This window comes from Hypanus sabinus, chromosome 28, assembly GCF_030144855.1.
Source record: "Hypanus sabinus isolate sHypSab1 chromosome 28, sHypSab1.hap1, whole genome shotgun sequence".
NCBI lineage: Eukaryota > Metazoa > Chordata > Chondrichthyes > Myliobatiformes > Dasyatidae > Hypanus > Hypanus sabinus.
The window spans coordinates 10,216,363-10,233,116 of record NC_082733.1 but is presented as its reverse complement, the minus strand read 5'-3'; the positions used below and the strand labels follow the sequence as shown (position 1 = coordinate 10,233,116).

General features: G+C 40.5%; 1 protein-coding gene across 3 annotated transcripts in view; it reads left to right on the top strand.

The window, feature by feature from the left end:
- Positions 1-4,584, top strand: part of zfand6 (zinc finger, AN1-type domain 6) — a 64,212-nt gene extending 59,628 nt beyond the window's left edge. For all 3 annotated transcript variants that reach the window (XM_059952597.1, XM_059952596.1, XM_059952598.1), the window contains one exon: positions 3,709-4,584. In XM_059952597.1, the coding sequence (XP_059808580.1) occupies positions 3,709-3,857 (149 nt within the window). In that variant the 3' untranslated portion in view covers positions 3,858-4,584. The remainder of the gene's footprint in view (positions 1-3,708) is intronic.
- Positions 4,585-16,754: the final 12,170 nt, after the last annotated feature.

Below are 16,754 nucleotides of genomic sequence, written 5' to 3'. Positions count from 1 at the left end.
AGATGCTACCTGATGCACTGATTTCCTCCAGCTCTTGCTGTAGCTCCAGTGTACCTTCATTATTACTAGATCCAAAAGCTGAAAGATGGTGTGCTTTGTAAACATGCTTCATCACTATCTTCTCAAGGATGGGCATTGAATATGTACTTTCCCAGTATGGCTCGCATCCCAAAAAATACACAAATAAAAAAGGCCAGATTTACAACTGTGGTGTAATACACACATTGCTGGAGGAGCTCAGCAGGTCAGGCAGCATCTCTGGAGGGAAGTGAATGGTTAACATTTTTGGCTAAGACCCTTCATCTGGACTGGAAAGTAAGAGGGTAGAAGGATGTTTGCGAAGAAAAAGCATTTCAGGATGTATATTGTATACATTCCCCTGACATTAAGTGTACCTATTGAATCCTATTGAATAAAAGGGGAGCAACACAAGCTAGGTGAATCCAGGTGACAGAGGAAGGTAGTTGAGTGTTCGGGGTTAAAAAGGGAATGATGTGAGAAGCTAGGAAAAGTAAGAAGCGATAGACCATGGAATAAAGGGAAGGTGTAAGGAATGAGCATTTTGTCTGTGGTGTTCCAAATTTCTAGCATCTGCACCCTCTTTTGTGTTACTGTTACAAATGTGATGTTTTGTATTGCAGTGAACATTTGCTCTGACAACAGATGCCCTTTTATATGCTAGTTATTTCATAGATTCCTGCTTTTCCATCTTGGACATTGAAATTTTAATACACTCCTTCACCACCCTATCATTGTTTCAGTCACTTAGTTCATAACAAAAACAGTCCAAAATGGTGAATATTACTTCACAAGCTGGAAAAAAAATGTTCTTGGTTAAGGAAGTAGAATGGTGGGTTAATAAGTTTGCAGGTGACACGAAGGCTGGTGGTGGTGTGGGTAGTTTAGTAGGTTGTTGAGGGTTACAACAGGTCATTGATAGGATGCTGAGCTGGGCTGAGAAGTAGCAGATGGAGTTCAGCCTAGAAAAGTGTGAAGTGGTTCACTTTGGAATGTCAAACCTGAAGGCAGAATACAGGATTAGTGGCAGAATTCCTAACAGTGGAGGATCAGAGGGATCTCGGGGTCCACACCCATAGATCACTCAAAGTTGCTGTGCAGGTTGATTAGGTTGTTAAGAAGTCATATGATGTATTGACCTTCATTAGTCAGGGGATTAAGTTTAGGAGCCACAAGGATATTGCTTATAAAGCCCTGGTTATACCACGCTCGGAATTTAATGCTTAGTCCTGCTCGTTTTGGGATGGATATGGTAGCTGTAGGGAGGGTGCAGAGGAAACTTGCCAGGATGGTACTTTGATTAGAGAACATGTCTTATGTAGATAGGTTGGGCAAGCAAGCTTTTCTCTATGGGGTAAATAAGGATGAGATGTAACTTGATAGAGGTGTAAAAGATAAGAGGCATAGATCAAGTGGACAGCTAGAGACTTTTTCCCCAGGGTAGAAATGTCTGATATGAGGAGGGTATACTTTAAGGTGATTGGAAGAAAATATAGGGGAAATGTCAGAGGTATGTTCTTTACAGAGAATGGTCTGTGTGAAACAGTCACCTTAAATTTGTTCTGGTTATTTCCATTATTATAGTAATCATTGTTTGGGTATATCAAGGTTCCTTCTCTATATACAGAACCTTTGGTTCTGTCTGGAGATTCTCTTGTCAGAAACTAGAGTATCTTCAAATTTGGCTGGAGAAATTAATCTCCATTCTCTGCTATGTGATGGCAAAGTAGCTATCCTTATAACTAACTGATCAACTGCTGACTTAATCCCTGTACAGATGGGTGACAGGAAAATCTGTCATGATTCCAACCCTTAATCTTCCTTGCCACAATATCTACACCCCACCTCCAACAAGCTGCCTACTTGATTGAAGCTCAGCTATAGGGCAAATGGAAGTTGCTTAATCTAAAATGCATATTGTTTGTCGTGTAGAGGGTGGTTCTTTCATTGATTCTATTGTGTTTCATGTATTTATTGTAAATATCCACAAGAAAATGGATTTCAGGGTTGTTTGTGGTTTCATGTATGTACTTTGATAATTTACTTTACATCTCCACTTCAGAACTAAGGTCACTCCAGCTCTGGTCACTCAGCTGCAATTTGCTGCTGATGCAGAGCTCCAGTCATGGTCATCAGTAAGGGGGATGTCATTAGAGTCAGCATCCACATACAAAGGTTCTCTATTGACAAGCCCCTGCTGGACAACACCAACATCCATAGTAATCTGACAATGAATACACTGTAGAACATTTTTTCCCCATTATCTTGGGAGCTATTTCTGAACAGAAGTAGATATTAATGATGAAATTCCCCACTGACTTCAGTGTGCCAGCTCAGCTTTTAGCGATCTGAGAAAGAGTTTGAAGATCAAAACCTCAGTTCTAGCACAAAGCTGATGGTCTAGGTAATAGTACCACTGACCTCCCGTATGCATTTGAAACTTGGGGGCATCTTGGAGCACTGGAAACAGTTTTTAGAAAATCATTCAAACCAGCTTGCTGGATGTTAACCGGTGTCAGCGTCTTTCCAGGTCAATGTTTGCAGCATTGCAACTCTAACTGCCCTTAGCTGGCAAACTACTTGTATTTAGGCCTCGCAGTCAACTTCTGAAATGGTGACTCTTGTTGTGACAGGAGGAAGAGAGGATTACCAGGTGGACAGAGGTTATTAACAAAGCTTGCTTTAGGTGATGTAACATGCTCACTGACATAAGTGCACCCCGACCCAAGTCCTCTCGAAATGGAGAAGGAGCCTTCCAAATGATGTTGAGAATTTTCACATCCCTACAACATCATCTGGAATCTCATCAAAACAACAGAGGGAACCCTTCACCTCCCAAAATGCTAGTTCACAATAGTGGCTCCTGCTCATCCCACATTGGCTTCAGTAATCGCCTTGAAACCCACACAAGAGGGGAAAAACTCCTGGAGGAATTCAGCACATCATGCAGCATCTGTAGAGGCAAGTGGGCAGTCAATGTTTTGGGTTGAGACCCTTCATCTGGTTAAATTAAAAGTCTTGTCCCAAAATATTGAAAGTCCTTTTACTTCTATAGATGCTGCCTGATCTGCTGAGTTAGACCAACATTGCCTTTTCGTATGATTTCATTGGACAACTTTGGTATCACAGGTGCTAATAGCTTCCGGCAGAAGAAGCAGTATGGTAGTGTAGAGGTTACTGCAGTGGCTTTACAGCACCAGAGCCTGGAAGATTGGGGTTCAACACCCAGTGCTCTGTAAGGATTTTGTACATTTTCCTTATCCATCACATGGGTTTCCTCCTACATTCCAAAAACGTACGAGCTAGGGTTAGTAAGTTGTGACCATGCAATGTTGGCACTGGAAGCATGGTGACACTTGCAGGCTGCCCCCAGCGCACCTCGGACTGTGTTGGCTCTTGACTCAAAACAATGCATTTCAGTGTATGTTTCAATGTACATTTGACAAATAGAGCTAATCTTTAAAGTCTTTCAGATCTTGTGGAGTATTTGGGATAACTCAAAACATGAGGGCATTTTCTAATTAGTTTGTAATTTTTTAATGCTTTTGAGTAAGAATGTAGATGTGGTAAGAGGCAAAGTGCAGATGCATCAGAACTGGGATATTAAAACAGTTAGTGAGTTAGAGTAGAGTGATTTCTATCTGTGTCTGGTGTTGGAAATACTTACTTTCTTTGTATTTCTGTTTCCAGGATTTGATTGCAGATGTGGAAATTTATTCTGTGGATTACATCGTTATTCTGATAAACACAGTTGTCCTTATGATTACAAAGCTGATGCTGCTGAAAAAATAAGGAAAGAAAATCCTGTTGTAGTTGGAGAGAAGATCCAGAAAATTTGAACTGCTACTTAGATTAAATTTCTTTTTCTTTTAAACCACGTGAACCTAATTAAACAGCGGAGAGGATAAGCTGAGCTTTGTAGTTCATTCTGGGAATTTGGAGCATTGTACTTGCATAGATCTTTAAATCATGCATGCACGGACAATAGAATCTGAGAAATGACTGAAGAGTTCTTTCACTTTTCTTTGAATATTCTGTGGTTGGAAAATTACTGCATATTTAGAAGCATCCATTTTACAGCCATATTAATCTTAGTTAAGTGTTGATCTTATTTTTAAAGCAAAGTAGAAGTATTGGAGGGCTGTGCTTTTCCAATATCACATGCATGGTTCAGGTTTGCATTTCTTCTTTTGTGTACGTGGCCTTTCTCTACAGCACGATTTTCTAACATAGCAGGGCACAAATGGGCCTACCAGTAACTGAATGTATGCTAATCTCTGCTTTGTTCTGTTTATGAGAAGGCCCTCATGCATTGGCATCCTAGCTTGTTTGCTGCTCCATTTCATTATTTATGTACTTCAAGCAAATGTATGTGGTTTGATTTTACAGTATGTATCCTGATTGAAAAGACTTCATACACACTTCAGTGCTGACTACAAGTATAATCAGAAAAATGCCAGTGATGCTTAACTCTGAGCATACATGAAACAAGGATGGTAATTGTGCTGTATTTATGTTAGTTTATTCACTGTCTTAACTTTGATTAAATAAAATTATAAAGGAAAACTAATGAGTTGTTTATTTTAATCTGTCATGGAAACTGTATGTGCCTTAAATATGAGATTTTGGTTAGATTATTTTATGATTACATAAACCCCTCCCTACCCTCTAGATTTAGCACTGTATTTTTGATTATTTCTGCATGTTTGTTTACTTGATAGTAGAACAGATCAGTTGTATACACAATAGGAAATACAGACACAGGTCACAATCTTGTCACGACTTCAAATCTGAACCACTGAATAATACTACTAGCATTACTGTGAGATTCACGTGAATAGTTATTTAAAGTGTATTTTAAAATCATAACATATGTTTCTTTAAAACAATATTTTTTGTTTTCATAAAGTAATATACCAAAGTGTTTTTTTTCCTCTCAAGACTAACTTGTGCTACTGATTCTTCAACCAATCAGGAAAAAGAACTGTAAAAGGTTTGGTGTCACCTTTTTTATTCTTCACTGAAATCTGAAATTGGGCAAGAGACCCACTGGCTCTGTATTTATATACAGAGAAGTGAAAATTAATTATGAATCATATGCCTCAAGTGTTGTAAGGAAGAAATGGTGAATGTGTAATTTTTTCTTGGGTAGTTTTGAGCTATAGAAGTGATTCAATTGATTACATAGCAGAAATGCAATCTAAAGACTTGATTGCAAAGTGAAAGTGACATGTGCATTCTTTCTTGGCTCTGACCCAGAAAACACTCATTCACATTTAAATTTAAGCATGATTCAGGAGTCAGAATTGACAATTGGGTATTTAGGTCTTGCCTTTGTAAGCCTGGAGTAACAGAATCATGGCCAGTTCTGATCTTTCCCATATCCATGAGCACCTCCAGTTGGAGTTTGATGAGCAGGATTCTCAGCATTCTCTAGTCCTCTGACTAAGCTCCAGTTACTTGTTCTAATGCTACCACCTCAACAGATACAGGGTGAGATGGAAGCATATAGCTATTGAATCTGTGCCATCTCTGAACAAAACAAAACCCTTCTAACCAAAAGTCCAGGTATATTAGCATAGTAACTTTTCTATTGGTGAAATATTCTGTTTAGCCAAACTGCTTAACCAAGCTAACATATTACTGATCACAGGTTATCAGGTCTGATTTAATCTCTTTTGTTCCCTGTACTTAGTTATAAACTAAGCTCCAAATCCCCAAAAGGCCTAAAGTAGTGGAGCAGAATTAGGCCATTCAGCCCATCAAGTCCTCTCATTCCATCATGGCAGATTTATTTTCCCTCAACCCCATTCTCTTGTCTTCTCTCTGTAATTTTTGATGTAGTTACTAATCCAGATCCTATCAACCTCCATTTTAAATATCCTTAATGATTTGACCTCCACAACCATTAGTGGCAATGAATTTCACAGATTCACCTCCCTCTAACTAAAGAAATTCCTCCTCAATAATAATAATAACAACAGCAAGAATAAGGGACATCCTTGTATTCTGAAGCTGTGCCCTTTGATGCTAGCCTCCCCCTCTATTGGAAATATCCTCTCCACATCTAATCTATGTAGGCCATATGTACATTCATATTCATAAACATTGAGTTCATAAAATTCACATTTGAATTTGAAGCACTGATAATGATGCAGAAGGTCAAGTCAGATTCAAGTTAATGTCACTGTTATAATGTTGAATTCAGTGATGCCATCTAAAAAACATATAACTGCCTTAAATAATAATTCAATGCACATTTGTTTTAATGTATTTTCCCACAGTGTCATTTGATACATCTGCGAATAAGAATAATTATATTTCTTTGAAATTCCCATTCTGATACAGTATATTATTAAGTTTTAACAGAAGTAATTTATATTTGTGAAACTAGTTGTCATAACTTATTTAATTTTGTCTGGAATCTGAACATGAAAGAATTTTGCAACATTTCACTTCCCAGTATTGTAATTCTGATATGATTTTTTTTTACTATACCTGTTGGTAGCCAGAATTATTGTAAACTGAAGATAGCCAGGGTTATTGTATTTTTTTAATTACTAGTAAGATCAGAGTCTTGTATTTCAGACTGGAGACCAGAACCTTGCCATTTACAAAGTCTAGAAGCTTGACTTGAGGAACCATTCAAATTGGTGGCTGCCGTAAAGGACCGTGGCCATTTGCCAATAAGTTAACAGCTGACTAGTTTCCTCCTTATGATCCACCAGCAGAATTCTGAATGGACAATGAAAACTACCTCACTATTTTGCTCTCTTTTTGCACATTTAAAATTTAATTTTATAATATAATATATGAAATGTATGTGTACATATATGTGCGTGTGTATTTTTTTACTTACACTGTACTGCTGGTTGAAAACAGTGATATTAAACCATATACTGATTCAGTAAATTCACATACTCGTCATTTGATGTATGCATCAAATATTGTACTAGTTCCTTGTTTTATGTAATAAATTTGCTTCTTGGCTTTAGGTTTATTATTGGCCTGACATGAATCTACTGTCCATCAAAACAGACAGTAACACTCATTCCTTAGTGTCCTCACAAGGGAGTAACTGCCAATCTGTATAACAAAAACAGGAAATAGCTGCAACAATCAATGACTGGTATAATGTGGGAAGAGGAGCACATCATTAGAAGGCAAAAAAAGCATGTAAGGAGATGGAGAATGTCTCTGATAGTGATGAGCTGTAAGCAAGATTAACTGGTCATGAATGAATAGGGGCAGTTAGAGAGTGAGAACATAGACAAAAGAGTCTAGGAATGTGAGGTAGAGAGCAGGAGGACCCACCTAGCAGGCATGCTTCAGCATATACTCCACTCTAGAAAGAATGGAAGAAAACAAAAATTGATCTGACCTAATACTACTATGATAGAGACAGAAGTCAAGATTGCTGGAGAGCTCACTACTGAGTCCAGAAGTCTGCAATGTACCCAGGTGGAAGATGAATTGTTGTTTCCCCAAGCCTGCATTAGACCTTGTCGTACCTGTATTGGAGGCCACAGACTGAGGTGTGAGAGAGGGAACAAGATGAAGAACTGGCAAAATGCTTGGTACCCAAGAACAACATTGAGCTACCTCTTGCTCATATCAGTTGTCTGGCTGGGCATGAATTCCTGCTCTGCATTTCATGCTCATACATTCTTTTGTCTGTATTCTCACTGACTAGATAACCTTGTTTACAGCCTATCTCCACATCAACCCAGAATTTTATTCTATCAGACACCTATCTATGCCCCCACCTTACTGCAGCTTAACAAGTTTCTTTTCAGCTCTGACAGTGCCTTTGACCGAAACCTATTGTTTCTGTTTCCACAGATGCAGCCTGCCCTAAGTATTCCCAGCATTTCCTGTTTTTAGTTTAGATTTGCTTTTTTTGTTTCATTGCCCATTGAAAATGTTTTTGCCATAGACTATCCAGATTTTATTCAGAAGACATCTCTAAATGTTGCCTTTATACCTGAGTATTAGAAAGAAGTTAAAACCACCGAAACTCTGTGACTAACTCAAATAAAATTTTTGGTATGTAAATTGCTAATACTGGTTGTATGCACTTTGCCTATGTGAAAGAGCTCATGATTGATCCATGCTTTGTCCTTTCCTGAAGCTCAAGCAGACTAAAAGCCCCTAACATAAATAGAACAAGTAATTTACCCCATTTTATATCCATGAATTTGGCAATCTCAAGCAATCTGTCATTCACTCAGTGTTAAATGCAGTGGATTTCAGCTAATTGGGTCATTGGTTAATTGGGCCAGCTGCTCATTTGGGACAATTCTTAAAGAATTGATAAAATGGATGGGGTTCCCTTTGTTTATTTGAGGCACCATGCTGCTTAATTTAGCTAGGAGACTGTAGTGTCATTTCCGTCTGTTTGCGTTAAAACAGCGATTTTTGTCACTGATAGTTGGCAAGAAATAAGCAGTAAGACAATTCCAAACTGTCTTTCTCACTGTGGTTTGGAACATTTAGGCTTGGAGATGCCAAAAAGGCCGGGAATGAAAATAAAAGTGAAACAATTTCACTACTTCAACAAGTTAGGACCTATGAAGAATTTGAGGGTTTCAGCAATCATCTTGAATGTTACAAAGAAAATGACAGTTTAGAGGGTACAATCGTCTAAAACACATGGTATGACGGCAGTCCATTATCTGCACAAGGTGTTGCACTGACGTGTTCACAGTCAATCCAAAGAACACAGCAGTGTACACTGTGGGCAAATTCCTCTGTTGATTTCTATTAGGAACTACAGTTTTACAGTACTTTAGTAATATTGATAGAGTATGTTCTGTATTTCACTTAAACACATATTGTTACTCAGTTAAACTGGTTCATCTTTTATTTATATTTTTAACATGAAACTATGGCTAATTTTGCAGCTGCTTAATTGGGCCAAAATGTTTTGTTCCCATGTGTCCCAGTTATCTGGAATCCACTGTATTCATTAGAAAGATTTAAAAACAAACAATTGTATCTATGCATGAAACAGTCTTGAAGATTATCTGGTACTGTAAATACACAATGCAGTGTTTTTTCTGTCCTCTTGTTAGAATGTTTTAACCCATGTAAATAGCTCCTTCATCTGCTGCTTTAAATAATATTTATTTACCAAGCTAAGGGTCTGTCTAAGTAGGCAGAAGAGATCTATTGGGTTTTGGAACATATTCTTGCACTGGAAGATTGTGTTGATGTAAAACTTGTATGTAACTATAAATGACTGTAAGAAAAGGAAAAGACCTTGGGGCCTACCTTAACAAGGCAGGGAACAATAGCCATGATCTGTTGCTCAATAAATCGGTATGCCCCCTCCAGGAGCTTGAGTTTACTGCGAGTCTGTAAAAAGGAATGTTTTCAGCTATCAAAATTAACCACCATATATGTTTTTCTAATCATATATTTAACCTCTCTCAAGAGACTTGTCTGATCTCCTCATTAAACCAAGCCTTTAGTTAATTTGTAAAATCTATCTCTTACCTTATATATTCCAGTTACTCTTGGTTTCCGATTCCTTGTGATAGAGCGTCTACTCTGCAGAGACAATATCCAAATAGAACTCTCTTTTTGCATGTATACCACATGATCCTGTAAACTAAGGAATTCTGCTCTTTTACAGTGAAACCCCTTCGTTTCCTTGGCTGTGCAAGTCTAGAGAAGTCCCGCCAAACTCGTGAGATTGAGACGGCTCGTCCCATCCCAAACCCCGGTTTGGGTGGATGCTGTGTAATTGGCTACCCTGTTACAACTCAGTGCCACAAAATAACAGACAGTACGCTGCATAGGATCAAAGGAGTTATATTTATGAATCTTAACTCAAGGTTGAGAAAAGAAAAACAAAAAGAAAAGGGCCCATTTTAACTAAAACAGTCAAATGTGCACAAGTTGGATCTCATCTTGAACTTCTCTGTACTCACACGCTGGGTCCACGGTCAGCGTGAAAGCGCACGCCACCTTTCACAATCCATCTCGGAGATGTGGGTCTCCCACCGGGTTGTATCCTACAACCGGTTCTCCCCAGCGTCTAATCTCTTCATCTCCTGCTGAACCAAAAAAAAACCCCCAAGACCAAGACCGAGTCCCTTGCCATGAAAACCTCTCCCTAATTCTACCATTCTAATTGGATGGCACACTTTCCTCATCATCCCTTATCTTCAACAAAAACCCAGACAGGCTGAAAGCAGAACTCTTCCTACTAAACCAAACTGCATAACTGTAAAAATATGAACCAGGGCATCACAGCAGTTTAATTGTAGTGGAGCAAAATGATCATGTCATCATATCAGAATCTCATCTTCCATAAGATACAATTTGCTTGAACTTGAGGGTTTGGTCCCATTAGAAATTACATTTGCCATCATTCTGTCATTACTGATTCATACTGGCAGTTACACCCAAGTCAGTACATTTTAAATTATTTTATTCATCTTCAAGTTCATCTCCAAAACTTCACCACAATGCACACCTACAGCAGCCTGATCTAGGCAATACTCCAGTGCATTACTAACGGAATGCTGACCTGTTGCTCATTCTGTCTTCCGGCAATGCCCTGTTACCTTTCCTTTACTAATAATAGATTCCAACATTTTCCAAACTACTGATGTCAGCCTAACAAATCTGTGGTTCATCATTTTCTTCTCCCTTCTCTCAAGCCATCTTCAAATCAGTGAGAACTGTCATAAGATTTATGGAATGTTGGAAGATGATAACCAATGCATTCAGTGCCTCCATCTTCCCTAAAGATCTATTGACTTTCAGTCCCATAATTTCTCCTAAACATTTTTAAAGTTGGGCATAAACTAGTTGTTGCTGTATCCCATGCTCCCGGTGTGGCCTTCTGTACATCAGTGAGATGCAACATATATTGGGAGACCAGTTCACCGAGCACTTACGCTCCATCTACCAGAAGAAGCTGGATCTCCCAGTGGCCACCCATTTTAGTTCCACTTCCCATTCCCATTCCGACATGTCAGTCCATGGTCTCCTCCATGGTCATGTTGAGGCCACACTCAGGTTGGAAAGCAACACCTTATATTCTGTTTGGGTAGCCTCCAACCTGATGGCATGAACATCGATTTCTGGAACTTCCGATAATGCCTCCCCACCACCCATCACCATTCCCCATTTCCTTTTCCCTCTCTCACCTTATCTCCTTACTTGCCCATCTGGTGCTCCTCCAGCATTTTGAGTGCACTGCTGGGACTTCCAGTATCTGCAGATTTTCTCTGGTTTGTGATTGAATTATTTGTTGCTTAGCCATTATCGTACTCCCAGATATAACTTCTCCTTCCTCAGCTTGTAAGGGGTTTATTAACATCTTAAATCTTTTGTTGATGGACACTTTACACTTGTTAATGTTTCTCCATTCTTCATTAAGTCTCATTTACTGAAGCTATTTTCTCTTGTATTCCCTGCACTTGGGCTTTTCTCTTGGGCTTGAAGTGATTGATCTCCAACAATCAAAGGTATCCTCTACTAATCCATGTGTGAATCCATCAACTGCAGGGGTTTTTCTCTGGTTACCAATGGTGTCAGTTTTACCAGGACTTGATGCAACACTTCCTCCCCATGTGGGGAACTAACAAATAGCTAAATAAACTAAATAAATAATGGGAAAGGCTTTGGGAGTAAACCCCGAGGACAAATCCAGAGCTGGAGTCCCTGAGGCAGTCCGATGTTGCCTTCAACCTCATTCTGACAACTCCTGCAACGACACTGGTGCCAAGCTGTATTGGCCTTTGCTCTTCCCTCAGACAACATCGGTGGCGTGGAGAGGGGAGACTTGCTGCTTGGGCAACTGCTGGTCTTCCATACAACCCTGCCCAGGCCTGCACCCTGGAAACCATTCCAGACACCGATCCATGGTCTCCTGAGACTAACGGATGCCACCAAATAAGGGTAAAGAAAGGACCTTGGGAATTGAAGAAATTGTAGTCGCTGAGGTTGTCACTTGAAATTTTAAAGATTTCTCCTGCTGCCCAATCTGTTGTGTGTCTCTAGCGCTTCCTGTTAAGTAGTGCATTAACGTCAGACTTCCACAAACTGTCCAATGAATACTTTGTGTAATTAGATATTCAGCCTAATTGTGACCATAAATTCCAAAAACATCAGTGGATGTAACTGATGTGCTACTCTGTTAGTTTATTTTAATTAAGGGAAGAAGACATTTAATTGAGAAGGTGGTCAAGAACCCATCGTATTGATCATGCAAAAGATTTTATCGGCTAAAGTACTTGAAAAGCAAACTGCTGGAAATCTGAAACAAAAGCAAAAACTGCTAGAAATACTCACGTAGCACACACACACACAAAATGCTGGAGGAACTCAACAGGCCAGGCAGCATCTATGGAAAAAAGTACAGTCAACGTTTTGGGCCGAGATCCTTCGGGAGGAGCTCAGGCAGCACCTCAAATGTTAACTGAGCTCCTCTCTCCATAGATATTGTCGAACTTGTTGAATATTTCAGAATCAGTATCAGGATTATTATTATTGACTTATATAACATGAAATCTGTTATCTTGTGGCAGCAATACAGTGCAAAGACATAAACTTACTGTAAATTACAAAAAATAAATAGTTTAAAGAAAAAGAATAACAAGGTAGTGTTCTAGGGTGAGTGAACATTCAGAAATCTGATGGCTGATGGGCTGAAACTGTTTCTGAATTATTGAGTCTACATCTTCAGGCTCCAGTACTTCCTCCCTGATGGTAGTAATGAGAAGAGGGAATGTTCAGGATGCCGCATTCTTGAGGTGCCACCTCTTGAAAATGTCCTCTATGGTGGGGACACTTGTGCCTGTGATGGAGGTTTCTGAGTCTTCAACCCTCTGCAGCCTTCTGAGATGCTGTGCATAGGAGCCCCCACACCAGGCTGTGACGTAATCAGTCAGAATGCTCCCCACAGTAAGTCCAAGTGTCTCTGGTGACATCTAAACTTCATCAAGCTCCTAATGCTGGCGTGCTTCCTCTGTGATTGCATCAATGTGTCGGCCTCGGATAAACTCATCTTGTCTATATAACAGTTCTCGTTTCTACTCAGAAGATAGTGATGGTATTAGGTGGCGTCAGCATGATTTAGGAATGGAAAATCATGTTCGGCAATTATGGTAAGAGTTTTATGAGATTGTAATCATCAGAATAAATAAGGGTGAAACAATTAATGTGGTATCTGGATTTTTAAAGACCTTCAATAACGTGGTACTCAAGAGGTTCAGAAACAAAATGAGTGACCGTGGGATTTGGGTAGTACAGCAGAGTGGGTTGAGGATTAGTTAATGAATAGAAAATAGTGTAGAAAAAATGGATTCTTGCATTTCAGATATACTTAATGAGACGTCACATGGATGGTCTGCAAGGGTTATGAATACAAGAGATTCTCCAGGTACTGGAAATCCAAAATGCCGGAGGAGCTCAGCAGGTCAGGCAGCATCTATGGAAAGGAATAAAGAGCCGATGCTAAGAGCTGAGACTCTTCATCAGAACTAGAAAGGACGAGGGAAGAAGCCAAAATAAGAGAGTAGGGGAGGGGAAGGAGTACAAGGTGAAACCAGATGAGGGGGAAGGTAGCTATGTGGGGGAAGGAAGCTGAAGTGAGAAGCTGCAAGGTGATAAGTGGAAAAGTTAAAGAGTGGACCATTGGAGAAAGGAGGAAGAGCACCAGAGGGAGGTGATAGGCAGGTGATGAGAAGAGAAGAGGTAAGAAGGGAATGGAAAAAGAGGGAAGGAGGAGGAGAGAGAAATTACTGAAAGGCAACAAAATTGATGTTCATGCCAACGGGTTAAAGGCTACACAAATGGAATTTGAGAGTTGGTTCATTGTGGCAGCACAGGAGGTCAAAGATTGACATATCAGAATGGGAATGAGCAGTGGAATTGAAATGGTTGGCCACTGGGAGATCTTGCTTGTCGCAGATGGAGGGAAGATGCTCAACAAAGCGGTTTCCCAATCTCCGCCAGGTCTCACCAATGTAGGGGAGGTAGCACTGGATACTGTAGGTGACTCGCAAGTGAAGTTACCTCACCTGAAGGGACTCCTAGGGGACCTGGATGGTAGTGAGGGAGGAGGTGAACGGGCACGTATGGCACTTGCAGAGATGATGGCCAGGAGTGAGATCAGTGGGGTGGGATGAGTGGACAAGGAAATCATGGAGAGAGCAGTTAATTACTGTGGAAAGTGAAGAGTGCAGGGTGGGGGACGTAAGTTGCTTTCGGTGGTAAGATCCTATCGAAGATGGCAGAAGTTACAGAGAATGATGTGCTGGATGCGAAGGCTCATGGAGTGGTAGGTGAGGATTGTAGCCTTCTTCTATGTCATGGCTAATATTTCAGTAATTTGCCATTCTCTGTTGATGAGTCTAAATCCTCCTCAGGATCAATAATGGAAGGCCATTAAATGCTGATATTGTCAGAAACTGCCAAACCTCTAGTGTAAATCAAAAGTAAGGTGGTAAAGAAGCAGATAGCAGGGCAGACTCGCCACAAAACAGGGGGCAACCAAATCTCCCATCTTAGAAATGATTCCAGACCCATGTCATGTGGTTGACATGAGGACAAGGATAAGCCCTTTCAACAAGCCTTCCAGTTGCAAAAGAACTGTTAAACTGAAGCCAAGAAGAATAAAAACCGGGGGTACTACCCAGCATCAATCCAGGCACTGAGTTCACACTTCAGTGTCATCCTTGATGATATACTATATGATAACAAGAGCAGCAACTTGATTGAACAAGGACCAACCAATCAGAAGGGACAGACTATAAGAGTACCAACACCACCTGACGTGACGTGCCGAGGCATCACCCCTGATAAAGATGGCAGAGTTCGTCATTGAAACATCGGTTTTAATTGATACCTGTACCTGACTGGAAGTCTGAGAAGAGTTTATTATGTTAGCAGGACTGCGATTTAGGGAGAGGCTGAGCTGGCTAGTGCTTTATCCCTTGCAGCAAAGGAGACCCAGGGGTGATTTTATAGAGGTATATAAAATCACAAAGGGAACAGTTAGGGTGAATGTGCACAGACTTTCCCAGGGGTGGGCTACCAAGAACCAGAGGGCACAAGTTTAATGTAAGGGAAGATAGGTTTAGTAGGAAGCTGAGAGGCAACCTTTCTACATGAAGGGTGGTCTGTAAATGGGATGAGCTACTAGAGGAAATGGTTGAAGCAGGTACTTTAGCAGCATATGAAGGACATTTAGGTAAGTACGTGGATAGGAAATGTTTAGCATACAGACGCCAGGATAGTGTGTTGCCTCCCAGATGCTAAGGTCCAGGATGTCTCTAAGCAGTTGCAGAATATTGTTGAAGGGGAAGATGAGCAGCTGGAGGTCGTGGTACATGTTGGTACCAATGAAATAGGCAGGAGAGGGTTAGAGGTCCTGCGCAGTAAGTTTAGGGAGTTAGGAAGGAGGTTGAAGAACAGGACCTCCAAGGTGGTAATCTTCAGGTTACTCCCAGTGCCACAAGCTACGGAAGGTCAGAACGGGAAGATAGCGCAGATGAATGAGTGGCTGAGGAGATGGTGCTGGGGCAGGCTTGCAAGTTCTTGAATCATTCTAAACTTTTCTGGGGAAGGGCTGACCTGTACAAGTGGGATGGGTTGCACATGAACTGGAGTGGAACCAATATCCTGGGTAGAAGGTTTGCTAATGCTATTGGGGAGAGTTTAAACTAAATGAGCAGGGGGGTGGGTGGGGGTAGGACCTGAAATGAAGAGGCAGAGGATGTGGCAGTTGGCACACAAGTAGTGACAGCTTGTAGGGAGTTTGTGAGGAAGGATAGGCAGGTGTTAGAGCAAAGATGCACTCAGCCGGATGGTTTGAGATGTGTCTATTTTAATGCAAAGACAGATGAACTTAGAGCGTGGATCAATACATGGAACTATGACGTTGTGCCCGTTACAGAGATTTGGATGTCTCAGGGGCAGGAATGGTTGCTGAGTGTGCCAGGCTTTAGATGTTTCAAAAAGGACAGAGAGGGAGGAAAAAGCGGTGGGGGAGTGGCGTTGCTAATCAGGGATAGTATCATGGCTGTAGAAAAGCAAGAACTCATGGAGGGAATATCTACTGACCCATTATGGGTAGAAGTCAGAAACAGGATGGGGACAATAATTCTGCTGAGTATTTTTATAGACCTCCAATAGTAACAAAGACATTGAGGAACAAAAAGGGAAGCAGATTCTGGAACGGTGCAATAATAATAGGGTTGTTGTGATGGGTAGTTTTAACTTTCCTAATATTGACTGGTATCTCCTTAGAACAAGGGGTTTAGATGGGGTGGAGTTTGTTAGATGTGTTCAGGAAGGTTTCCTGATGCAATATGTAGACAAGCCAACTAGAGGAGAGGCTGTACTTGATCTGGTATTGGGAAATAAACCTGGTCAGGTGTTAGGTCTCTCAGTGGGAGGTAGTGATCATAACTCTATCTCTTTTACCATAGAGGGATAGGACCAGACAATTTAGGAAAATATTTTATTGTGGGATGGGGAAATATGATGTTATTAGGCAGCAGCTTAGGAACATAAACTTGGAGCTGATGTTCTGAGGGAAATGCAAGGCAGAAGTGTGGCAAATGTTCAGGGAACATTTGCATGGTGTTCTGCATAGGTATGTTCCATTGAGGCAGGGAAAGCATGGTAGGGTAAAAGAACCATGGTGTACAAATGATGTGGGAAATCTAGTTAAGACGAAAAGCTTACAAAAGGTTCAAGAAACTAGATACTGT